This window comes from Astatotilapia calliptera, chromosome 6, assembly GCF_964374335.1.
Source record: "Astatotilapia calliptera chromosome 6, fAstCal68.1, whole genome shotgun sequence".
Taxonomy (NCBI): Eukaryota; Metazoa; Chordata; class Actinopteri; order Cichliformes; family Cichlidae; genus Astatotilapia; species Astatotilapia calliptera.
In genome coordinates this window covers 10,927,465-10,953,439 of record NC_137427.1, presented here as the reverse complement: position 1 = coordinate 10,953,439, position 25,975 = coordinate 10,927,465, and the positions used below count along the sequence as shown (strand labels likewise).

The 25,975-nt window shown below is 38.3% G+C and overlaps 1 protein-coding gene across 1 annotated transcript; it reads right to left on the bottom strand.

Moving 5' to 3' along the window:
* Nucleotides 1–14,112: 14,112 nt before the first annotated feature.
* slc25a10b (solute carrier family 25 member 10b) lies at nt 14,113–24,970 on the bottom strand. The gene is made up of 11 exons (XM_026170248.2): nt 24,423–24,970; nt 19,935–20,054; nt 18,129–18,243; nt 17,825–17,873; nt 17,698–17,739; nt 17,570–17,613; nt 17,412–17,482; nt 16,109–16,201; nt 15,743–15,820; nt 15,585–15,641; nt 14,113–14,789 (listed from the first exon to the last, which is right to left on the bottom strand). The coding sequence occupies exons 1-11, from the start codon at nt 24,510–24,512 to the stop codon at nt 14,688–14,690; spliced, it is 861 nt and encodes a 286-aa protein (XP_026026033.2). The 5' UTR covers nt 24,513–24,970; the 3' UTR covers nt 14,113–14,687.
* Between the last annotated feature and the right edge of the window lie 1,005 nt (nt 24,971–25,975).

Below are 25,975 nucleotides of genomic sequence, written 5' to 3'. Positions count from 1 at the left end.
TATCAGTTTTCATATTTTATATCATACAGAAGTTTTTTAAATAAGCTGTTTCAAAAAACAATTTCACCATGTGGTAATACAGAAACAAGTTAGATAACATGCTTGTAGGCGACTGAGACCGCTGAAGCATGAAAGTGGGGGTCATGTAGAAAACCCACATGCTGATAAAGCAACAAGATTCATGAGGGAAATGATACTGGAAACCATGTTTATTATCCCGTCTCTTCAATTTCAGCTCTGTAAACTGGCTATACGCCTGCAGTAACACAGGGTCCTCAACCATCAGGAAAATGAAAATATGGTTAAATGGAAGTTCAGTTCATTTTAAAAGAAAATTTGCCTCTTCTGTGTCAAAAAGGACATACAGTTTCAACTGCTGACATTTTTGTCACAGATGATGCTCATAAAAATGACAAATTAGCATTAAATTTTGCTCATTTCTCTTGAACATTTGCAGCCTTTATTTTTTTTACAGACAGTGATAAACAGAAAGTAAAGAGAGGAGGTGAGTGCTGTACGTTGGCATCGGTGATGCTGGTCAGGAGAGAGCCGCCATGTGAATTTTAAACTGATAACACGATGATTCAGGGGGAAAATGAATGGGCCATGAGGCACGGATAGACTGGAGTAATGAATGAAGCAATATGGTACAGAGAATGAAGCAGTAAGAAGTAAAATGTGCCAAAACTTAGCTGACCAGCGAGGGGTCTGCTGTAGAAGGCTTGAGCGCTACCAATCAATTTTCAAGAGAAACAGACAAACAGCAGCGAAAACATTGCTTGGCAGAGTAATAAGTACGTCAGAAGGAAGACATATCGAACCGAAATGTTGTTGTGCATACAAAAGCATTTACAGTACACTGAAGCGCATTTATTCTTCCAAATGAGTGGTTTAAACACAGAGATTTTAAAAATGTCTGACTATCTGCCAGTTTAATTTACTCCCTGAATTTTCTTTTCCACATTATGCCATTAAAATCGTTTGTTTTCTGATGATTGTCACTTTAATTCCTCGTGGTAATTAATTAACCATGATAAGAGTTGAGGAATGAAATCCAGCCCAGTCACATCACGATTCATCATTCTGGAATGGATTTGAGCGATGAGGCTTATTTTTTAAATCACATGGCAGGACCTTGAGCTGAGAAGCCTGCCGTCAGCTGCCACAGCCTTTGCATGAAAGTCACAAAAAAGCTTCATAAATCTGTCAGATATGTCTGAATATTTTTTTTTCTGAGTTAGCCTCTTATTTCATGTTAGACATTATTGTCTTTCTCCTCTTCCTCAGTCTGCCTCCTCTTTCCTCGTATTGTAGGTGGTGCAAATCAGTAAGTGTTGCCTCTGACCTTGAGCTGCTAAAGCTTCATCTTAAAGCACGATTCTCAAACGTATGCTGGGCAAGGACGAATACTAGCAGCAGTGTTTTACGTTTTATTTTTTGCAATACGAATGATAAAAAAAACTGTTATTCAAGCTGTGAAATTGAATTGAATGTTTAGATTCACAGAGAGTTGGAAGCTGAATGATTAACGTGTAAAAAATATTTCCCAGAAACATCTAGTTTCCAGTCAGCTGAGAGCAGTTTAATCAATGAACAAAGAATCATTTATTTATGACATCGGTCCCTCTCTGCCCCCCCCCTCCCCCCCCTTCCAGACATGCTCTGTTTTGAATCAAAATTTGTCTCATACATTTTTTCCACAAAAGAAGGTGTTATGTATTTAGTAAAATCAGTTTATAGTTTTGTGGTACTACTTTCTGTGTAAAGTAGAGAACACCAAGTGTGGTGCATGTGCGCATTGATATGCCTGTGCGTTCCCACAACATGGTTATTAAAGTAAGTTACTAACAACCAAAACGGTGTTGTTACTTTACCAGTTAAGTTATAAGAGAGAACATAACAAAAGGATAACTCCCCCCCCCCCCTTCCTTATTCAGTTACTAGACAAATATTGTGACTTTCAAAAGTTTAACCAATTCGTGGAAACCACTATTTGAGGTCACTTAGATGATCCATTCTCCATGTATGTGGTGCGGAAAAGTCAAATTTCCACTTGACTATTAGTAACTAATTGGCTTCCAAACCAGTGTTAGGACCACAAGGCGCTGAAAAACTCTGAAAGCGCTTGGATTAAGGATGACAGAAAATTTAATTGCAATTTAATTGCAATACTTAAAAAGTGTGAAAATATATTTTTTATTGGAGAGACCTTAAAAGTTTGGGCCTTTGCAGAAAATGAAGACCACTTTACTCCAAACTCACTTGTAACTATTATCCTGCTCACATCAGGCTATACTGCATCAGTATATGACCTGTGGGCTGTTATGGAATAGTGATGGAGCATGAGACTGCTGTTTGACTGGGCATTGGTTTTCAAATAAAAGCTACAAAGCGGTGTGATGGACCGAGCAGTGAAGGAAACTTAGGGACAGGTTAAAGTCCAAAAAATGATTTTTTATTTAACCCAAAAAACATAATTGGTTAACTCATGCAAAAAGAATCAAAATCTTGGGCCCATAAAAGAGGTCAAACTAACAAAACTCTACTCAAAGTTAACAACACAACTGATAACTCAGACAAACTGACCCAACTGAACGAGACAAAGGGGAAACTTAAATAGTGGCTGATCAGCCCACAAAAACAGGAAAAGGGGTAAAACACACAAAACCTAACTAAACCAAACATAATGAACTCCAATTCCCCACCCAGCTGCCTTAGGTAAGAGGCAGGGTACACCCTGAAGAGGTCTCCAGGCTGTCACAGGGCTCAACACAGAGAAACTGACAATCATTCATACTTAATTTCACACCTATGGTCAATTTAAAATCACAGATTAACCACACTAACTGCTTGTCTTTGGACTGTGGGAGGAAGCCAGAGCACCCCGAGAGAACCCACACAAACACTAACTCCACACAGAAAAGCCAAGGAAGATGGTGGAGTTGAACCCAGGTTCGTCTTACTGTAAGGCAGTTACACTACCTACCAGACCATCATGCTGCCCCTTAAGTCTATGTGTTTGTAGCAATGAAAACATTTTCTTCTGAAAAGATAAAGAAGATATAAATTAATAATGTCTGTGATATATTACAGCTTATCTAATAGCATCCTACTAAAACACATCCTCAGTATGGGATTGCTGTTATGGATTATGGATTATGGGTTTGTGCTTTTTATGAGCACCTAATGTCAAATTTAAAAAAGAAAAGAAAAGAAAGACTTTGGGTCTTCATGACTTTAATGTCATACAGTACTACATCAATTAACATAAACTGGGACAGCCAGAGGTGTCGAGTCAGCTGGTTTTCTTTTTTGCTGTATTTTGAGGTGTTGATAAAACTTTCCTTCAGTCGTAGGCAGTGAGGATCTTGTGACTGGCACAGTTATTTTCTTGTGTTTGGCACATGACTTTAAGTTGTATTCTGCCCTTCTACGCTTTGCCCCATTTGTAATGTCTGTAGCTACTGCAGTTGATGCAGTGACTCTCTAGCATCTTTGTGTTAACACTTTATCATGCTCTATTTTCACCTCTGCAAGTAATCAATACTTACTTGCAGATGAAAAGATGTATGTGGTAAAACCTGCATTAAATCATTTTAAGGCACTTTGAGGTTATAGCACATTTTCCTTTTGTATTTGGTGTGTAAGTGTAAGTGGTTTATCAAAGAAATTATACTGATGAAATATATCAAAGTGTTAAAGCCAATATAAGCATATAAAATGCTCCATATATCTTTTGCATTTTCATTTTAAGTGATTCTATTCAATTTTGTTTCAAACTTCCAAGGCATCAATGAACCATATTTCCCACCAAGATGGCTGCTTGATTTCATGTTTTTAAAGTCCTGCAACTAATTTTTTTTTGGGCTTCAACCCTCCTGAAAGTTGAGCCCAACTTCCAGCTCTCCTGGAAGTTTCTTGAAATACATTAAAAACTAATTGAGTTGCTAAAGGTATTATTATTACTATGGAGTTCCAATTAAATTTGCTTGTGATGAATATAACCCAAACAAACTCATCATATGCATATATGGAAATTGTCTGTGCTCTCTTTTCTTGCCTGTGCATATTTTTCTGCATGAATGAGGAATCCGGTTTATTGAATTAATGCCCTAGAATGTTATGATATTCCGCAAGCCCACATTTCCTTTACCACAGCTCACTTTACAGCCACACTGACTACATGAAAGTAAAATCCTGAACTCTGAGTAGGAAATGTAGAGATAAAGGAAATGTGCTGTGGAAGAAGCAAAGCACAGATCCAAAATCAAAAAGTTAACGATTGACTTTTGACAGATACAAATTGTTTCAGCTACCTTTAATTCTAATAGCATAGTCAGAAATATGCATCGATGAATCCTCAGTATTCTTTTAAACAACCAGCAGACATGCACATATATAGCACACCCACAAGAGATGGATTCCCTTTTTGTCTTTTCTCACAATCCCTCTAATCCTTCCTGAGGCTCTCACTCACCCCCACCACCACCAATATGATTCACCACCAGTTCCTCCTTATGCACACACACAGTCAGAGTTAAATGTGTCACGTAAGAGAAGACTAATAGTAACACCAAACTCAGACAATTTGTCTTGAAACCCTTGACGCTGTTTTTGATCTGTGGCAGGAATGCAGAGTGAGTCTGGGTCAACATTACAGAGGAGGTGTGGTGGAGAGCGACTCTGTGCAGCATGATCATGTTTTTTCAATTCAGGCAGAACCATGAAAGATGTCATTTTCCAAATGAACCCGTGGAGCTGGATAGCTAGGTAAAAAAAATCATCTGGATCCAAACAAATGAATAGCTGCATAGATATACCTGATGATTATACACTAAGTTGTGTTACTGAATGTTATTTCTCTTTTAGCTCAGTTGATGTCTAATAAGACCTGGGGAAGTATCTGTTCAGTGCTTAAATTCTGTTTAGCAGTGCAGATATTGCATACTGGGTTTTTTGAGCTTTTCATTTAAAAGCAGGTGTCTGCTACAACTGCTGAAAACCAAGTTATAGGACAGAGAGAGAAAATAAACCTAGTAAACTGCTAAAAGCCAGGAGAAGGTCACATTCATCATTCAAAAAAACTGTCAACCTGCATGATCAACTATGTACATTTAACATCATGTGATACATAACATACTAAATGAACCTTAAAGAATGAGTGTTTGGCCATCTGCCTTCACCAAGGTCAGTAGCATCATTTTCAATCACAGAGAGGTTTTAAGTACGTGTCATCCAAGATTTGTGTTCTTCACAGGAATATTCTGTATTTCTAATGATTTAATATTATTTCTTTTTACTATATGATGAAGTACTTTACACGTCCTAAGGCATTAAAATAGAGCTGAAGTAATGTAAGACCTTTTACTTACTGATGTTACAGTTAATACATGCTATCTCCTTGACTGGAGAGCATGAGTTTTAGCGTGCAGTTTAAAGTGTAGGAAGCTCTTGGGGTAGTGCTGTTTCCGTCTCTAAAAATATTACTAACGCAATAGCGTGTGCTATCTATTTTAATTGGTGTGTGATCTTAGCTGCTGCTGAGCTGCAAGGACCTCATTGTATCCAACGGCCAGTGGCAGAAGTCTTGAGATGAATGTTGTTAGAGCCTGACGGCTCGTATGTGCAAAGCACCTCATTCCATCTTGCTAATGTAAAAGGAAATATGACCAAAGAACTGAAACATCTGTCATCCAATCTATTGATCAGGTCCTACAGAGTGTTTGTGGTGAAGATGTTATGGCCTTGCAACTTAAATAATGTGAACTGAGTGGATATATTTTCAAATGGCAAACGGCCATTAAAAATGGTAGACATTTGGAGCTGTGCTAAACCACTGAACTTCAGAAATAAAGCAATAAAGTTATGCTTTGCGTAATTCATTATAATTTCAAACCTGAAATGGAAGAATAAATAAAACAGAGTAAGAAAAAAATTAACAAGAAAAATAAAATGAACACAATTCTTACTGTAAGCAGAACAGCACTGTGCTTTGAAGACAACTTTAATCTGCTTTTCACCATTGGTTTTTGGCTTGCCTTTCTCTTTAGTAACAAAATCTAAAAAGCCTTTTGTGGATGTGCTCACAAAAAGACAAATCCACTACAGCTAAACAGACTGGACTTACTGAACGCTAATCCTGATGTTGGTATGTCTAATCAGAACATCTTAAAGCAACACATCACTGACTGTGACTGAGGGAAAAAAAAAGGTTCATTATTATCTCAGAGTTATTATACAGTCGGCATCACTGGTTTATGGATTTCTTGTTCATACGAGTAGTCTTAAATGACTTAAATGAACTTTCTTGATTGCGATGGGAATTAAAGTTATTACATAACTATGGGGAGGGTCACAGTGTGTTAGTGAAAGGACTTGTGAGGATGAAAGTTATCAGGAGGGACATATCCCTTACTGCCATTTATTTAGCTGTGACCTGTAATTATTAATCTATAGTTACTGCCTCTTGTTTCTGCTTATTTATTTAATTATTTGTTTTGTTATCTTTCAATAAAGCAAAAACTTGGGCATTAAAGACCTATTGGGTATCTGTACCTGATGCTGAATGTAAGCATTCATGTTTCCTTGTGAATGACACTGAGGGAAAAAGAAAAAAAATCATTAATGCAATGCAGATGAATGAAAGGTTACATGAAGGCCAAGGTGTTGAAAATAACAAAAACCAGAGAGAAAGCAGTAGAGTTGTGGAACAAAGTCCTGTGGATTGAACCAAAATTGTAAATCTCTATCAAAATGACAGAAAGAAGAAAGAGTAAGAAAAAAGGATCAACTCATGACCCGAAGCAACACCTCATCTGTCAAATATGGTGGTACTTCTGTTACTGAGTGTGTATGGTTTGCTGGTGGAACCTGACATTTATTGATGATTTCAGTGCCGGTGGAAGAAACACGAATGCAGTGGTGCAGGAGACTTCTGTGTGCTCAGACTGAACCAAATGCAACAAAACTCAGTGCATGATATCATCAGTAATGGCTGCAAATATAAGCCCAGTGTCACCAAAGAGGTTTTTTTAGGATGAAGACAAGCAATATCATCAAGTGATCTAGTCAGAAAACATGATTAAATTTATAACAATCAGTAGATAACCATCATTTTACAATCTACTTTTACTGAACCGCTAACCCTGTAGAGCCACAAAGGTTGAGGGATGAATATTTGTGGTGTGGACTGTGTTACCAGATGAGTTACCGAGTGCCAAGTAACATGGAAGAAAAACTTTCATTCTTAGATCGCTTTCATTGTCGCCAGAGTTTCACCGTGACCTTAATATCATTTCCTGCTGTTCCTCCATCTAGACTCAGCCCAGAACCCGCAATCACTTTTCACTGAGCTCTTGACCATGCTGAGATCAAACTGAACCGCAGCTGGCCTTTAAAGCAACATAGTGGTCAGAAAAGTGGGTAATTGTTGTCTCATCCATCCTCAGAGTTCTAAAACTATCATAACGGTCTATAAGCCAAATCACTGCTGAATGAAATCAGGTGATGCATGTGATAAACAGAGGCGAGTAAATAAAAGCAGCACTGGATTTTTATTCCTTTGACAGTTGCATTTAACTTTGTATTAGCTAAAGTTAAAATTTTGCTATGTGTGTTGCCCTCGTTTGTTAGTGAAGTCTCGTTAAGACTCAAGCTTTGCTTTTTAATCTCATGGAGAAAACCAGCGGGTGCGTCATAATGATATGGAGGAAACTTCTCAGTCACAAGGTAGGCCTGCTCAAAAACATCCCCTATTTTATCCTCTTTTGTTTACTCTAATGTTGGACACAACAAAATTAAAATGACTTCTACGGCGTATTCAATAAAGTTTCAAATTATGAAATCATATCAGGAAAGTATTTACTGAGGTCATACAGCAAAAGATTCTATATAGATTGACCTCTATTTGAACCAGAGGAGTCAACCTCTCCAGGCCATTAGAAAGAATGGAAGTTTAAGGCAGTCCTGCATTGGCTTCATTTTTCAGTCCCAGAAGCTATGTCCATCTTTTTTCATACTGCCTATGGTTGAATGGAATGTATTTAATGTGTTTGTTGAAAACTGCTGTTCACTAAGTTTCTGCAGCTCTTAAATTAGTGACAATCCTCTGTAGCTTTGTCACCTCTTTCAAAGTCTTTTGCATATGAATAATTTTACTTACTGGTCCAAAGTGAATTGAAATCTTATGAAAACAAAATTCAAAACTGTTCTTCAAATTTTCATTTTTAAAAAAGTGATGCATTTACTGTCACAGAATCTAAATCAGTCCTTTATCCTTAGCTTATTTTCTTTTATGGAAATGAAAGGGAATAGTTACTTTATTCAAGAGCTTTCAGAGCATTTATCTTGGATGATTTCTCACTCAGTCTTTTAATTTTAGTGGATTTTAATATTTGCTAATACTGTGGTTCACAGTATGTTTAGTAGATCTGTCCCATCTATCAGCAGAGCCACACAGCAGATCTTATTTTATTGGCATTTCTGTTAACTTTGAAACTGTTGATATCTGTATCTCAGGCTATTGCATGTGAGTCTACGCTTCGTGCCACATTCCAGCCACAATCCCTTTCTTGTTTCATTATTCCAGCTGCTTTTACTCTTAAGTTTCTGTGCCTTCAAAAATCTAGCATAGATGCCTCTTACACAATCAGGCAGTATCTCATGACTCTCTTTAACATGGCTTGCTCCATTATAATCAACAACATAGCTCCACTTAAATTCCAGAAAACCAACCCTCCTAGCTGAATGAATCTATCTGTGCACTGTTGATTCTGACTCTTGTACTGTTGATGGATACGCTCGACACCAATTTCCAACTTAGCTTAAAGATAGAACCTTTATTGTCCAAATAGGAAACTGCTCATCATCCTCAGCTTCCAATAACTGTGGCGACCCTCAAGGATCCATTTTAGATGCTTTTTTAATTTTCATTTTATATGCTCCATCTATGTACTCCAGCTTCCTCTTCCTCCCACAGTGCAAAGACATGTAGTTACTGAGATTTGGGTTAATTGGTGGTTCTAAAATACCCGTAGTTGTGAACGTGAGTGTAAATGTCAGCCTGTTTCTCTGTTAATTCAATTCAATTTTATTTATATAGCGCCAAATCACAACAAAAGTCGCCTCAAGGCGCTTCATAGATACAGAGAAAAACCCAACAATCATATGACCCCCTATGAGCAAGCACTTTGGCGACAGTGGGAAGGAAAAACTCCCTTTTAACAGGAAGAAACCTCCGGCAGAACCAGGCTCAGGGAGGGGCGGCCATCTGCTGCGACCGGTTGGGGTGAGAGAAGGAAGACAGGATAAAGACATGCTGTGGAAGAGAGACAGGGGTTAATAACAGATATGATTCAATGCAGAGAGGTCTATTAATACATAGTGAGTGAGAAAGGTGACTGGAAAGGAAAAACTCAATGCATCATGGGAATCCCCCGGCAGCCTACATCTATTGCAGCATAACTAAGGGAGGATTCAGGGTCACCTGGTCCAGCCCTAACTATATGCTTTAGCAAAAAGGAAAGTTTTAAGCCTAATCTTAAAAGTAGAGATAGTGTCTGTCTCCCGAATCCAAACTGGAAGCTGGTTCCACAGAAGAGGGGCCTGAAAACTGAAGGCTCTCCCTCCCATTCTACTTTTAAATACTCTAGGAACAACAAGTAGGCCTGCAGAGCGAGAGCGAAGCGCTCTAATAGGGTGATATGGTACTACAAGGTCATTAAGATAAGATGGGGCCTGATTATTTAAGACCTTGTATGTGAGGAGCAGGATTTTGAATTCAATTCTGGATTTAACAGGAAGCCAATGAAGGGAAGCCAAAACAGGAGAAATAGGCTCTCTCTTTCTAGTCCCTGTCAGTACTCTTGCTGCAGCATTTTGGATTAGCTGAAGGCTTTTCAGCGAGTTTTTTGGACATCCTGATAATAATGAATTACAGTAGTCCAGCCTGGAAGTAATAAATGCATGAACTAGTTTTTCAGCGTCACTCTGAGACAGGATATTTCTAATTTTAGAGATGTTGCGCAAATGGAAGAAAGCAGTCTTACATATTTGTTTAATATGTGCGTTGAAGGACATTTCCTGGTCAAAAATGACTCCAAGGTTCCTCACCGCGTTACTGGAGGCCAAGGTAATGCCATCCAGAGTAAGAATCTGGTTAGATACCATATTTATAAGATTTTCAGGGCCGAGTACAATAACCTCAGTTTTATCTGAATTAAGAAGCAGAAAGTTAGCGGCCATCCAGATTTTTATGTCTTTAAGACATTCCTGCAGTTTAACTAATTGGTGTGTGTCATCTGGCTTCATGGACAGATAGAGCTGGGTGTCATCAGCATAGCAGTGAAAATGTATGCTATGTCTTCTAATGATGCTGCCTAAGGGAAGCATGTATAATGTAAACAGAATTGGTCCTAGCACTGAACCCTGTGGAACTCCATAATTAACCTCAGTGTGTGAAGAGGACTCTCCATTTACATGCACAAACTGGAGTCTATTAGATAGATATGATACAAACCACTGCAGCGCAGTACCTGTAATACCTACAGCATGTTCTAATTGCTCTAATAGGATATTATGGTCGACAGTATCGAATGCTGCACTAAGGTCTAGCAGGACAAGCACAGAGATGAGTCCACTGTCAGAGGCCATAAGAAGATAATTTGTAACCTTCACTAAAGCTGTTTCTGTGCTGTGATGAACTCTGAAACCTGACTGAAACTCTTCAAATAAACCATTCCTCTGCAGATGATCTGTTAGCTGTTTGACAACTACTCTTTCAAGGATTTTTGATATGAAAGGAAGGTTGGAGATTGGCCTATAATTAGCTAAGACTGCTGGGTCTAGAGATGGCTTTTTGAGTAAAGGTTTAACTACAGCCAGGTTGTTAGTCCCGTGTCAGGTTGACGACCTGTTCACGGTGTACCCTGCCTCTCGCCCTGTGTAGCTTCCATCAAGTTTCATTGTTGCTAGAAAAATAGATGCTGTACTTTATGTCCTCCAATTGGGGAAATGTTCCTAGAAGGTACATAACACAACAGTATAATAAATTGGACACGAATGAAAAGCCAGAAATACAGAATACAAATGAGTGAATTGCTAAAAAAATATAAATTGACTGTTTAGAAAGACTCATTTATCATAAGTATCTGCTGTTCCCCAAAGAGAAAAATAAATAATATGACAACAGTTGGACACAGAACAAACCTCGAATCCCTGGATGATGCTGGAAGTACTGAATGCCCTGTACAAAATGTACTTTAGTCAAAATGTTGAATCTTTTTTTTGAACAAATACATTTGTGAGGAACAGTGTTTATTGACTGAGAGCTAATGAAGTGATGGGCCTCCTGAAAATAAATAAGGATTTTTGTCACCACTGTACACACAGATGGCTTACATAGCTGTGGAAAAGTAACACTCTTGAATATGTACGTGAGCAGGTTAAAGATCATAATCACTACTGTGAAGGATGGTATTATTAATGTAAAGGGCACCTAGATTAATTCGTTCGTTAATGATTATGTCCGAATATAATAACTTAACCACATAATTGTGCAAAGGAAGTAGTGATCTAAAGCCTCGGGGTGGGGGTGTTGAGAGGCATTAAACTATGTCCTTGTTCTATTGAGGCCAAATCCCTGAAGATGAAGTTATTTCACAATCACAGCCACTGTTATTTCACAGTGTGAGCCTATGGCACAAGAAAAAGCATCAACACAAAGACTACCCTGTTTGTTTTATGACATAGACTTAATATAGCCCAGTGGGTCTGCAGCTAATTTATTAAATGTCAAAAATAATCATCACAAAAAATACGGCATGACTAACAGCACCTTAATTTTGTTCCAAAATAAAGCTTTACTATAATGTAATAAATACAAAACACCAATTTTAAATTAGTACTTTAATTCCAAAAAACATTTGTTAAAATCTAAATCAGAACTCATCACACTGATCCTCCAGTTTCATTTTTTCACAGTTCATCCTAGGATGAAGATGCAGGGTTACTTGGATGCACACTTGGATGACGCTTCACACGTTTCTATGCTGCCCTCTGCAGGACAGACACTTTAAGGCAACATGACTTTACAAGTTCTGTTAACAGAGCAGGCAAAGCACTTCAGATGCATCATTTCTCTGAACCGAAGTGAAAGTTGTCACAGAACAGTAACTGGGATAAGACATTAACGTTGCTAACCAGAACTTTACTTTTAGAACATGCTTTAACATACAGCATGTGTTTCTAAGCAGCAGGTCAATCATAATGATTTCAAGGGTCATCTCATAAAACAGAGAAGCATCCTGAGACAAACTCTGACATGCATCTAATTAGAGAAAACACTAGGATTAAAGAATGCTACAGCAGTTCTTCACAGGCATCTTTATAGATTTAAAAAGAATTGTAAGATATCAAGTGGTTATTGAAAATTTTACTACAGAAGCTCTGAGAAGCCAGTCAGACAGAAATAAAGAAAAAATCCAGTGATTTTTTAAAAGGGTGGTCTATTTCTTTTTTGTCACTCCTGTGTTAAAGCAACTCATTCTCCTTCCCAAGGCTTCAAATGCAGTCATTTTACACAATACGCACAAAGTGTCCGTTGGCATTGATGTACTGACACACTGATTATGGCATTAGTTGGTGGCTGTCGTTCCCAGCTTGTCACATAAGGATGAACAAACTACTCCGTTCACATCTGAATGTACGTGGTAAGTTTTATTCTTGAATGTAGAGTGTTAATGATGTGAAGGGTCATCTTGTAAAAAGTGTGATCATTCCATAGCAAGTAGTTTTTGATGGTTAGATGTAACCAGTGGGTGATAGCATTTAGAAAAAAAGCAAAAGCTTAGAAATGTATTTTCTTTTGAAATGTGAAGAAGGAAGTGGAAGACACCGAGCTCTGAAATGTGGCGCGAACTGCAGTCTCCTGGGTGACAAACTCGTGACTTCTTTCACATCCCCTTTAACCTCAGAAAGCGTATTTTGTCGCCCTTTAAAAGAGGACCCATTATGTCTCAGCACCTAATATTGCCTCAGCCAGTGCATCAAGGGACAGATGCCAAAAGGACACTTTATGGGTATCTCTGCAGCACTAGCAGTAGTGCTTTATCTGACACCTGTGAATGAGAATGTATTGATTTATGACTTAAGAACAGGCAGGAAAAAGAAAAAAAAAGTGATATTCTATATTTAATATTATTCATATGGGAGAAGAGATGAAAGAAAACAGACTGTGTTAGAAGGTAAAACTGTTTTGGGGTTTTTGGGTTGTTTTTTTTAATCTGCCCCAAATTCACAATGTGTTTGTACAGTACGATTTTTGGTCAAGAGGTTGTCCCTGTGTTTTGAATGGAATATAAACTCTTATGTGAGAATGAGTGCAAAGAACAGTAACACTGATGACTGTATCAGATAAGAAAAGGTGGTGATTTAGACCCATTTTACTTCAAGTTAAACCCAACACACCCCTAACGAGCTATGATGCATTTCTATCCAAAGGAAATTCATAAAAGTAATGTTAGAAATGTGCCAACACACAATGTAAGTGCCTCGTGTTTATACTAAATGCTGAAATTAACATGAGGGCCTTTAGTTTTATTTATAACATGGAATAGAGATACCTCTAGTGGCCAAAATTAGTACTGCAAAACACTTTTCCCCCAGTAAAATAACAAATTAAGAAAGATTACTCTGGCAAAAGAAATTCCAATTAGTCAAATACAGGAGAGTTAAGACTTTAGATAATGTGCAAAGCCCTCAATTTGCCACGAGGGCTTCTGCACAAAACAGCCTCTATCTTCATTAGGATTTTAACAGCCTCCTCCTCTGGTTCACACTTTCTCCACTAATTTCCTTCTCACTTAGAAAATGCAGCATTAGCAAGACTGGTCCTTATCTTCTCTTGATCTGAGAGTGAAATGCTAACAGAGGAACCAAGTAAAATACAAAATATCTGGTAAACGATAATGTAACTTTAACCTGCGAAAAGTCGATTTCCAGTTCTAAAATATAAATTAATCAACAAGGAAGATAACAAATAAATCAGTACCAAGAGTACAGCCCACATGGTTAACGTTGGTTGGAATGGTTATTATGGAATTACGTAACAGCTTGTTTAGTCATGCTTCAGTAATGGCTTTGGTATTTACTGTTACGGTCTATCAGAGTCACACTGAGGACAAGGCCGTGCTGGGTTTGTTTTTAAGCTTCATAAGTAGATTTTACAATTCTATAAATCCTAAACATGTCTTGGTATAATATGATAACAATCAACGGTTAGAAAAGGACTTATTTAAGCAACAATTCTTAATTCAATTATTACAATCATGTACCCATCTGTAGCTAAAATGATCATGGATATCCATTAATTTTATTATCTGTCATTCTAATAACCCATTACAGACCTTTTTGATTAAATCATTTCTAACTAATATCATATCATTAGTATTTATGGATAATCAGAAGAGGATTAGCTCCTTACTGGAAGTTGGTGCTCCAAATAAAAAAAACAATTTAACTACTAGCTGTAATGTAGAGGTAGAGCTAAAGGAGAGGGAAAGCATACACAAGCCATAACAAACTGTGTGTGTCTTCCTTCCTTCCCTTCTTTCCTTTGATGAACAGCAGAGTGACTGTGGGTGTAGTGATAGGCAGTAAGGGTGGCTTAAGAGCGGCTGGTCAGAGGGCAATCAGGAGATGATACGAATGCCAAAGTGTTTCTTGAGCTGCTCAAGGAAGATGAAGGTGAGCACTGTGTGGGGAATCAAGCGGATTCCTGCAGGAACAAGTCCCTGTAAACAAAAGTTACCAAGAGATTACTATTTGCAAGTTTCCTCTAACAAATCTATTCAATTAGAGCTCCTACATGAGATTAGGCAATAAACTAAACAATGCTTTTAATATTTTATTTATTATTTTTGTAAGGGTATTTCTTTTTTCTTATTTTAATTTCATCGAGGTCACAGGTACAGATGAGGCTGTAGATGAAAAATAGCTTCTTGGTGATCTCAGTCATTTGCAGCAATCTTTATTCATCTTTGCTGCCCTGTTGAATAAACTAATACATAAAAATGTTGCAGTTTGTGTTTATGCACAATGCCAACGTCATCAACAATTATCTCCAGCAACAACAAGAATAAGCAGTACTGTAAAAGATTATCTGCCCCCGCATCCACCAGATCTCAGCAACATAATCAATACAAGGCCCTGAAATGATGAAATGCACGGAAGTACAGCAAGTAGAAACCTGAAAGTCTGTCATGTCTCTATATCCTCTGGTAGCAGCCATTGTTAACCTCAGCTGCTGTAGGTCAGTGGTTCCCAAACTGTGGCATGCGTACCACCGGTTGTACATGGGCTCCCTCTAGTGGTACGCGGGAAGTATCCCCCCAAAAAATAAGATTAAATAATATGCCATGTTCTGACTGAGGGATTTCTGAAAAATTTAAAACGTAGACATTTCTGAGGTTGATAAAGTTTATTTCAGGTCATACAACCACCTCTAAAATGTTTGTTTTAAAAGAGAGTAAAATAACTGAAGTGATACATTTAGGTTTTAAATGTATTTTGTTTTGTGTGTCTTTTACCTTGTAAAATGCGAGTGGACCCAGTTTGGCTGTTTCTCGTAAGCAATGCATCACCCCCTGAAGACAGAGACATTAATTAAAACTGAATACCAGCAAATACCAGGATTAAGGGATGAAAGTATGAGAAATGAAAAAGTGATAATGAATGATCCACTCACTGTATACTCTCCTTTTGAATTCATCAGCCTCGTCTTCAGTACGTCTAGAGGCTGACACAGGAATGTAGCACAGCCTCCCTGCAAATGATGTAGATGCAGTTCATATGAGTGAAGATCAATCAGCAAAAATGTGAGTGCAAAATGTCTGTGTGATCAGTTATCAAGATCGTGGTAGTCTTGAGAGCTTGGAAAAGGAAGCCACTGAACTCTAACTTGGTGAAGACACTTCACTTCTTGGATGAAGACATTTTGCATCTTAAGATAAAGGTTCGTTCAGTTTTAAAAACTGACAAAGTCCACTTACTTATTAAAGCTCTCAAGACTTTATACCAACTGAATTAGACTAAAATAAAACCAGATACTTACCGCAATGAAGCTGGAAAGAAAGTGTGTGAATATGTTATCTCCCATCATGCCTGTTCCTAACACCAGCTGCTTGGCTTGGTCATAACATGCCAACTACAGAAGAAGAAAATAAGAGGAAGAAAATGAGTGTTAGTGTAAAAAGAAATAATGTGCCCTTTCTGAATTTCCTACCACTTTCGAATTAAATAGTTGGCTGCAATTTGGATTATTTAAAACACTGTTTGCCCAAAAGATAGTGACATCCTAGAATTTAGTTTTACAAAAAACAAACAAACAAGTCCAAAATACAGTCAAAAATGTACATTTTGAGTTTGGCTCCTCCTAGTGGTAGTACAAGAAAAAAAGACGATGTCAACAGGTGGGAGTGTTGAGTAAAAATATTAAGACAGCTGGCTGTAACAGTTACACAGCGATCAGTCATGCTTGGAGAATGCAATGTAACAAGCACTGCATGTTGTCAAAATATTCTTGCTTTCTTCTTACACTCTATACAACAGAAATGCTGCTTGATGTTTTGCTGCTGCAGACCTTCAATGATCTGTCTCGAACATAAAATGTACTTTATACTCATTTTCTGACTTACAGTTTACATTTTTCTGATTACACTTTTAGAATAATTAGACGTGAGCAGTTAGAACAGCGCTACATTGCTTTTTGAATGTTATTTAAGTGAGAGTTACAAACCTTTTCAGCCAGAAAAGAACAAATGGGGTCCACTGTATGACGAAATATCCTTTTTACCTTGTTACTTTTAATTAAAATCATTCAGAAATGTTTATGGTTGTGCTACTCTGACATTAGAATGCATGCAAATTGCTGGACAAAATTATTTCAAGTATCTAAACAACTATCAAACTTTTCATAGTTACCGATTTTGATTATTCCAACAATTTAAGTCATGTCTGAATAATTCATTTAAAATTTTTGATCAATTAAGCACCAATCTTAACAGTTTTTTTAGTCCCTTGACTGTGAAAGAATATTAATTAAATGCAGTGAAAATACATTTAAACTGAATTTCACATAATAGACTCTTCAGATCACAAATCGACTGAATGATTTTAAATACAAATAATGTCGTCTATCAGGAAATAAGAATATCACATCAATAACCCACCAATATTAAAATTAAAATTAAAATAGATGCAAATCGCCCATCATTGACCCGAGAACTATTAAGGTCTCTAACATTTTCAGACATTGTGATAATTGTTTAAAATTGGTATTGTTAAAAAAAAATACAGACAATGTTTCCTGATAGGAAATTGTAGCCTGCGAGCACATTTGTACTACCGTAACTTGCCTGTCCCACAGTAACCATTGCTCCTCTGCTGGAGGCCATGGAGGCTCCTGAAAAGAGTTTCCTGATGCCCTCTGCATGACAGGATAGAAATCAGAAGTCACACGTGATACCCGTGAGAGCTAAACATGAAGCTATAGTATATCCTATTTGGTATTTACCTTCTCTGAAGACTCTAAAAAGTCCATCAATGGCGTGTTTGTAGCTGGAGGAAAAAAAAAAAAAAGCATTAAATTAATAAAAAAAACATTCAAGCCGAACTTTTTAGACTATGAATTACAACACTCACTTTCTCCTCAGTTCTGGTGGTAGTTTCATGTCATTCTGCATCCTAGGGACAAGCACATTTCATATATTCTGATTTCAATAACTAGTGATTGCAGTAATTTGGATACAGAACTGTAACTGTATGTTACCTGACATTCACCATGTCTGCAGGGGTCCCAACAAACCCACCAGTGAAACCTGTTGGCAGAGAAACCTTGTTGGAATGCGTGTTTGTGAAAGCCCGAGTTATAGAAAAAAGTAACAAAATATTTATGTGTGTGTGTGTGTGTGTGTGTGTGTGTGTGTGTGTGTGTGTGTGTTTTAACTCCATTAAACTTATAAACAGTTGGGTCCTTAGGTAACTGACCACTGACCCAAACTGTAAAAGCAGTTTTCTTCTGTTTCTCAGCGATTTCAAACAATAAAAGCTTTTCTCCTAATACATGTTCCAACCTCCAAAGGCTCCCAGCAGGACCTTCTGGTAAAAAGGCATGGGGCCCTGGTTCGTGCTGCCCATCATGTCCCTCACTGTTTCATAGATGGCAAATCTGGTGAGGGAATATGACATCTGACAAGAGAAAGAAAACAAAGAAAAAGACAAGAAGAGAAAGAATTCTTTATTTAATTATTGAAAATTTTGTATTCTGGTTCTTTCCCCCCTTTTTCTTTTCTGTTTTCTTTTGTAAATCGACTAGTACGTACGTACGGACGGACAGACCTACCTACCTAAAGCAAAGCAGTTTTAAAAGCAGCCTTTACATTAGTGAACTTTCATAAATTCTTCATTTATTATGTCCCAAGTAAAATAGTTCAAACCTTTAGTTTGTTTTGTTTTTTTCATTTTCAGGATTCACATAGGACTGATATCAGGCGAGTCAATCAGTAATCACATGGTCAGACCACCATTTAAGAGTTTTGACAGTACAGAGAGGTGCTAAGACCTGTGGGAAAATGATACTGACATCTCCATGAAGTTTGGCAACAGAAGGAAGCATGAAGTCCTCTAAAGTCCTTCTGCTGATAAAACCACGAGCAACACCAGCAGATGACATGGCACCCCAAACCACCACAGACTGCAGAAACTACACACTGGACTTCAAACACTTTAGATTCTGTCCCTCTGCACTTTCTCCAGACTGTATGACCTTGACATAAAACAAGGAAATAAAATGAAAATCACTTTCATCTGTAAAGAGTATTTTGGACCGTTAAACCAAAGTCCAGCTCTTTTTTCTTTATCCCAAGTAAGTTGTTTTTGACACTGTCTCTGGTTCAGGATGAACTGCAGCTCCATTCCTGAAGATGTTTGTTCGTGGTGGCCCTTGATGCATTGACACCAGACTCAGTCCACTCCTTCTGAAGCTTTTCCAAGTTCCTGAAATTACTTTTCCTGGCAATCCTCTCACGGTTGTGGTCATTCAGGCTGCTTGTTGACGTTTTGATACCACACTTTCCCCTTCTAGTCAACTTTCTATTGATCAATGCATCGACACAGCATTCTGCAGCCAGGCTTTGTCACCTTTGTCAACTGAACAACTCTCAAGTCAGCAGGTTTCCCATGACTGTGGCTGAATGTGATAGAGTGCACAGTACTACTACTGTTTAAATTTACACAAACTCTAAATAAAATACGCTAATAATTTGAGATAATTTGGATTTCTGATTTTTATGAGCCTCTATCCATAATAATTAAAGTTAAAACAAAAATATTTGAAATATTTCTCTTTATTTGTAATGGATACAGATATTATAGTTTATTTTACTTACATAAAACATTTTCAAAATTGTCTTGAACTTCATAATTACTAATTCATTTAAACATTTGGGTGTATTTGGTATGGCTTAGGTGCGTGCGCCTTTAATTACAGGGTGGTTGAGAGGAGAGTTTAGTTCACTTACGGTCTGACAGGATTAAACTTGAACAACCCTTTATTGACAACTCTTCGTTCTCACCGTGGTCACACCTCTGCAACATTTATAGACTTGCAATTCACCAGTGACGTATTTGATCATATCCTGCTGCAATAAACCAGTTATTTTATTCATCAACCACAGTTAACTTCACATAATAGTCAGCACTACAGTGTAGTAAGTTCAAATAGTAACATTTTTAATCTCAGTACTATGCATGTGCTACAGGTACCAAATTACATGCTTAAAGTAAATGTCTCACTCTGTTTTAGTGAGAGAAACAACCAATGAAGAAAACAACACACACAAACACACAGAATCCTATGGTATGCACACAGGCACCCATACCTGTCTACATAGTGAAGCAGATAGACCACTGTATAGAGCCAGGACTCCGTCGTTCTTCACCACATGAACAGCCATTCCAATCATCCTCTTCTTTACCTCCTGCTGCGTCTGTAAGTGTACCTGGACAGACAGTCATGAAGATCACACAGTAAATACACAGCAAATAATGAAGAAACTGATATAATGTGTGTCTATTGTGGCTGATACAGCAACCTCACAAACTTTTAGTTTTACAGAACAACTTGTACCACAAGGGGTGACTCTGTATAATCTGAATTCTCTGGTATTAGTAAAGCTCTAAAACACTCACCAAGCTCTGATGAGACAGTCGTAAGAGGAGGATAAGTCATGATAATACGTGCAATTTAGGCAATCATAAAGAAGTTTTCCAAATGTGTTACCAAGATATACTTGTTTTATTTTTCTTATCAGAGAAGGTCAATGGTCCAAAATGTGGCTTTAATCCTATGTTATTACCAAGATTACACCATGAAGGTCACTGAGCCTTCAAATGAAACTGTTGTCAGTGTCTACTGCAGTAAAATAGATGTATAAATAGTTATGATTCCTTGAGTCGCTTTTTTGTTTAATCACCATCCTGCTGGTTTACACTGACAGACTGTTTTTAAGCACAGTTCAATTCAAATGGGAAATTTAATATTCATTTCCTAGTTTTACTTTGGAGCTCTCAGTATCTCGTTTATCACAGCTTTTCAAAGTATCAGCAGTGACATGGAGAACTACTGACAGTCTGTACTGAATTCTGTTGGATTGGGCTTAGGACTCTCTGTAAGACAGCCAAGTTCTTCCACCCCAAACTCTCTAATCCATGTCTTTGTGGACCTTGCTTTGTGCACTGGTGCGCAGTCATGTCTTGCTGTTCTAAACTCTCCCACAAAGTTGGGAGCATGAAATTCTCAAAATTGTCTCTTTATGGTGAAGCATTAACAATTTCTTTCACTGGAACTAAAGGGCCGAGCTCCACTCCTGAAAGGCAACCTCACACAATAATCCCCCTTCCGCCAAACTTTATACTTGACACAATGCAGTCAGACAAATACCGTTCTCCTAGCAGTAGCCAAACCCAGAGTTGTCCATCAGATTGCCAGATGGAGAAGAACGATTAGTCTCTCTCGAGAAAATATCTCCATTGCTCTAGAGTCCATTGGCAGCATGCTTTACATCACTCCATTCCATGCTGCTCGGCCAGGGAAACCCATTCCACAAAGCTCTCTACGCACTGTTCTTGAGCTAATCTGAGGGCCACATGAAGTTTGGAGGTCTGTAGCTATCGACTCTACAGAAAATGACAAACCTCTGTATACTATGCATCTCAGTATCCATTGATCTGGCTCTGTGATTTTATGTGACCTACCACTTTGTGGCCTGAGTTGGTGCAATTCCAAATAGCTTCCACTTTCTTACAATACCACTAAAAGTTGAACATGAAATATTTATTTTTTGACTGGACTTGTTCCACAGGTGGCAGCTTATCACTGTATCACCCTGGAAGTCTCTGAGCTCCTGAGAGCAACCCATTCTTTCACAACCGTTTGTAGAAGCAGTTTGCCTGACTAGGTGCTTGATTTTATACACCTGTGACCATGGAAGTGATTGGAACACCTGAATTCAATGACTTGTAAGTGAAAACTTTTGGTGTAGTATTGGGGTGTTAACTGCACAAGCACTACCCCGGCTTAAGCTGAGTTAAACTGGACTCGACAACATTTTGCATGTTTCTGGAATCTTATTTTTATTATTTTAAGCATGGCTGCACTTGAGGAACTTTTCCATTCTGTTCCTTGTTTATGCCAACACTGCTGTACGTGCTTTGTCCTCAGTGGTTACTATACTTAAGCTATCAGTGAACCAACACGCATTCACAAGCCAAGAAACACTTGTGCACACTCATCGTGTTGAAATATTACACCAGGATGAGGTGATAAGAGTCTGGCTAAATTATTGTCTTTTTAGGTGAGGTCAGAAAAATCTTGTTTAGCAACTCTCCAGTACAGGTTCAGAAAACAAAAAACAGTTTATCTGATGGTGTAATAGATCTCCTGATTAACACACATACAAAAAAAGTATGCTGATAGGGCATGACCAGGCAGTTTTCTTATTTGACGTGGGTTTGGTGATACACGTCATTCCTAAATGCAGATGTCCTGCTGTTAACGTTTATGGAAATGTGGTTTGTTGGTATGCGTTGGCTTTGTAAGTTGCAAAGTCGCAAACTGCCTTAATGTTGGGTTACAAACTACAGAATAAACCCCCAGTTCTTTTGTGTATGATATGCACTAATTATAAGCGTATCCTTTCTTTTCTTTATCCAATGACAGCTCCCTACAAAACCTATAAAGTTGTTATTATGGTATTTAACTCGTGGGGGAATGAAGGTTATTACAGAGGAGTAAAGATGACATATTTAGGCTGCAGTGGAACACCGCTCAATGCTCTGAACAACAGACTGAATACTTTAAATCTGTTTTTATGCTAAAAGATAGCAAGACAAGCAGTGACAAGCAAACATGGAATGCGACTCACTTCAACCGTATATCAAAAGTAAACAGATTCAGTGAAATTCACTTTTGTTAAGTAAACAAACAATTCTCCCACATGGGATCCAATTCACTCTGACACAAAGAATAACAATGGAGCAAAACAGCATCACCATTAGCTTTCAGAACACACCCTTTCATTTCCACAACAAGGAAATAAGCTGCAATTACTTGCCCTCGGTTTATGGAAATAACCACAGTACTGTATACAACACAATAAAAACTTGCACAGTCACTCTATTGTCTCACAGTGAAATCACTTTGTTGTTCACTAATGTAGACTATCATGTTAGACAAGAATAGCTTGTCAGTAATAAATCTCAAAATCACCTTAAACTAACTAAAATCAGGTTACTAACAAAAACCCCACGGGGGACAAATGTTGACTACTTTTTTATCATTTCCCGAAAACTAGTCCTTGAGGCAACTTTTGTTTTGGTTTAGCACTATATAAATACAATTGAACTGAACTGAACAGAAGCATCTATAATTTATGTTTTAAATAATACTTTTAGAGGTCAAAGGTTCATCACTGTCATGAAAGGTGCCTTGATTTTTCCTCTGCCATAAACTTGTATTTTAATCTTTCCCATAATTTGTGTGCCAACTACGAAGATGAAGCTACACTTCAAAAACATCTCCAACCAGTTCACAAGCTAACACACATAGAGCACTTCATGGCATTTTTTGCAGTGGGGTAATTGCAAGCCTTAACTACATAATTACACACCACAGGACTTCCTGAGGACCAGTTGGCCTTATTAGGCTCACATGCTGCTTTTTTCTGTGCAATCAAAAGGGAGTAACATAAGAAAGAATTTGAGTAATCTGTTAGAGATGTACAAATTTACTTCTCCATGCAGCAATGTGACGAAATCAACAAGAGTGAACAAGCATGTCCCTGCAAACACTCACAGATCTGCATTCTCCACCAAGGAGAGTATGTGGCAAAAGTTTTTTTTATTTTTTTATTTCTCAGTGTGATTTAAATTGCACTTAATCTATTGATATCCGAACATACATTCTCTTCCATTTATCCATTTCACACTTGGGGCAGCTGGAGCCTAACTCAGCTACCATAAAGCGAGAGGCGGGAGTATCCCCTGGACTTAATGCCACCCTGTCGTAACACCACTTTTTTTTATAATTTTACTCAAGTAATCAACATGTTTTGCTAATTAGACCTGTATATCCTAGACTGGAAGTCTAGTCCCAACTTATCTTAATTCATAAGTCATATATGTGTCATGAGTGGGCCTGAACAATAACGCCACTCTTCTAAAATTTGTCATAAAAATAAAAAGTATAATTTATCCATTTACAAAACAATTAGCAGCCTGAGATAAATACAATTTCCAAAATATATTTCAGTTTTCCACATTTAATGAGACTACTGTCACTGCACAATGCTTACAGTTTACAGATGACAGGAACAAAAATCTTCACATGTAGTTTTTGTAGCTAATCAATAGTACGTTTTTATTTTATTTTAATCAAGCTTTTTAAATATTGTAATACTTGAATTTTCATCCCATTTTTACTCCTGTAATTAAGCCCAACATCTCCGCCGAAGGGTTAGCAGTACATTTAAATGAAACATTGGGGTAATCGATGCCTTCACTGCAGGTTTCACACTTAAAGACTCATTCGATGGGGCAAGCAATCCGACGGCCCAGTTCGGGCTCCCAGACCGGATGTTTAACACATCTGTCTTCGACCATGGTACCTCGAAGTCTGTCTGTCTTTAATAAAGGCTGAAGGTGTGCAGCTTTTGAAAGCACAGAATGATATCTGAAAACCACTCTGTGATGAGCTATTCGCGAATAACTAACATGTCATGTTCCCCAGTACTGCCTCTGGGAACAGCTGTACCCATGTGTCAAGGCCTGCACACGCGGCGGAAGGTTACTGTGCCCCTTACGCCGCTCACCTTAAGGAGATCCAGAGGATGCGTGCAGCAGGCGGCTCCACATGATGCCAGCCCACCGAAATACCACCGCGACATTCGTTTTTCAGTCATGCTACCAGGCTCTGCTTGTCCCGTGCAGATACAGCGGTTACTTCCTTCCTGTCAGTCCGACTCGACACGCTGTCCGGCTGCTAGGGTGGCTTCGTGGCCTGCTGGGAACAGCTGCTGTATCTCTGGTGGTCTAGAGGACACGGATAACCTCGTTAATCTTCAAACATTGCGATAAGGGCCTGCGCTAAGGACCGGGGACTTTGGCAGCATCGCGCACACTCGCGCCACATCTCTTCTGTGTTTTGGTCTCGAGCTGAAGCGTAATAGGAATCAGTAGTTCTCAAGAGAAGAGGAGCACAGCCAATTGTCAGTGAGGACGGCGGATCTGCCTACTGTCCCCGAGGGTCGAGATCCAAAGGTCGACAGCGGTATGAGAACGCTACAGCCCCCGACACAGCAAAAACTCACATAGCCCACTTTTGCATCTATGAACTGTCACGCTTTTTAAAGCGACAGGCGTCCTCTGCGCAGCTGCAAACAAGACGAAGTGTCGCACTGTCCCTTTAAGAAGACAACTGTCGACATTCTCACTCAAGCGGTAACGAGCCATGAAAAAAAAAAGAGTTTGGTGATGGATACTGTTCATATAAGACAACGTTTTATCACGCGAGACCACTTCAGGTGATTAAAAAGTGTAATTTAGTCATGCAGGAGGGGGTAGCATGTCCAAACACGTGTCTCTGAATGGTTGTTTGGTGTTTGTTTGTTTTTCAGACAATTAAATATTAATATTTAGAGAAAGAATACGCTTAAAGGACTGTAAAATAAACGAAATATAAGTGAGGCGTAGTGTGGGTAATAGCAGGCCTTAACATAAATATTTAATCCCTAGACAGATAAATATTACCTTTGGTTACTTCACCCGTTGCCTACTGATGGTGGTCAGAGGGCTCGGTGGCGCCAGTGTCCGGCAGCCTCACCTCTGTCAGTGCGCCCCAGGGTGGCTGTGGCTACAATGTAGCTGCCATCACCAGTGTGTGAATGTGTATGTGAATGGGTGGATGACTGGATATGTAAAGCGCTTTGGGGTCCTTAGGGACTAGTAAAGCGCTATATAAATACAGGCCATTTGGTTTTGTTAATTATTCCCATATATTCATATATTGAACATGAACATGATTTTTTAAAACATAATCTCCATTTCAGAATATATTTGTTTGTACAGGCACAGGAAAGAGCTTTGACAGTATGACAGTGACAGGGGATTTCTTTAAATCACCCTGTAATTCTTCAGCTAAGACACCTGAGTTAGAAAACACAGAGACTGCAGTCATTTTACACGCGTGGGCAGCAGCAAACGCACCCTGCAACTGCACACTGCTGCCTGCGTTCCTTTATTTTATACATGTCTGTGTGTGTGTGTGTGTGTGTGTGTGTGTGTGTACAAAAATAACAACGTCACTCAGAATCAGCACACACTTAAGATTATAGTTTCACTTCTATAAAAAACATGCTCTGCAGAC

Coding starts and splice junctions, on each gene's coding strand:
- slc25a10b (XM_026170248.2), bottom strand. CDS start 24,512: ATGACTGAAAAACGAATGTCGCGGTGGTATTTCGGTGGGCTGGCATCA. Junction 17,740..17,824: donor GCAGACATGGTGAATGTCAG/GTAACATACAGT, acceptor GCTTGTCCCTAG/GATGCAGAATGACATGAAAC. Junction 17,483..17,569: donor TTTTAGAGTCTTCAGAGAAG/GTAAATACCAAA, acceptor CCTGTCATGCAG/AGGGCATCAGGAAACTCTTT.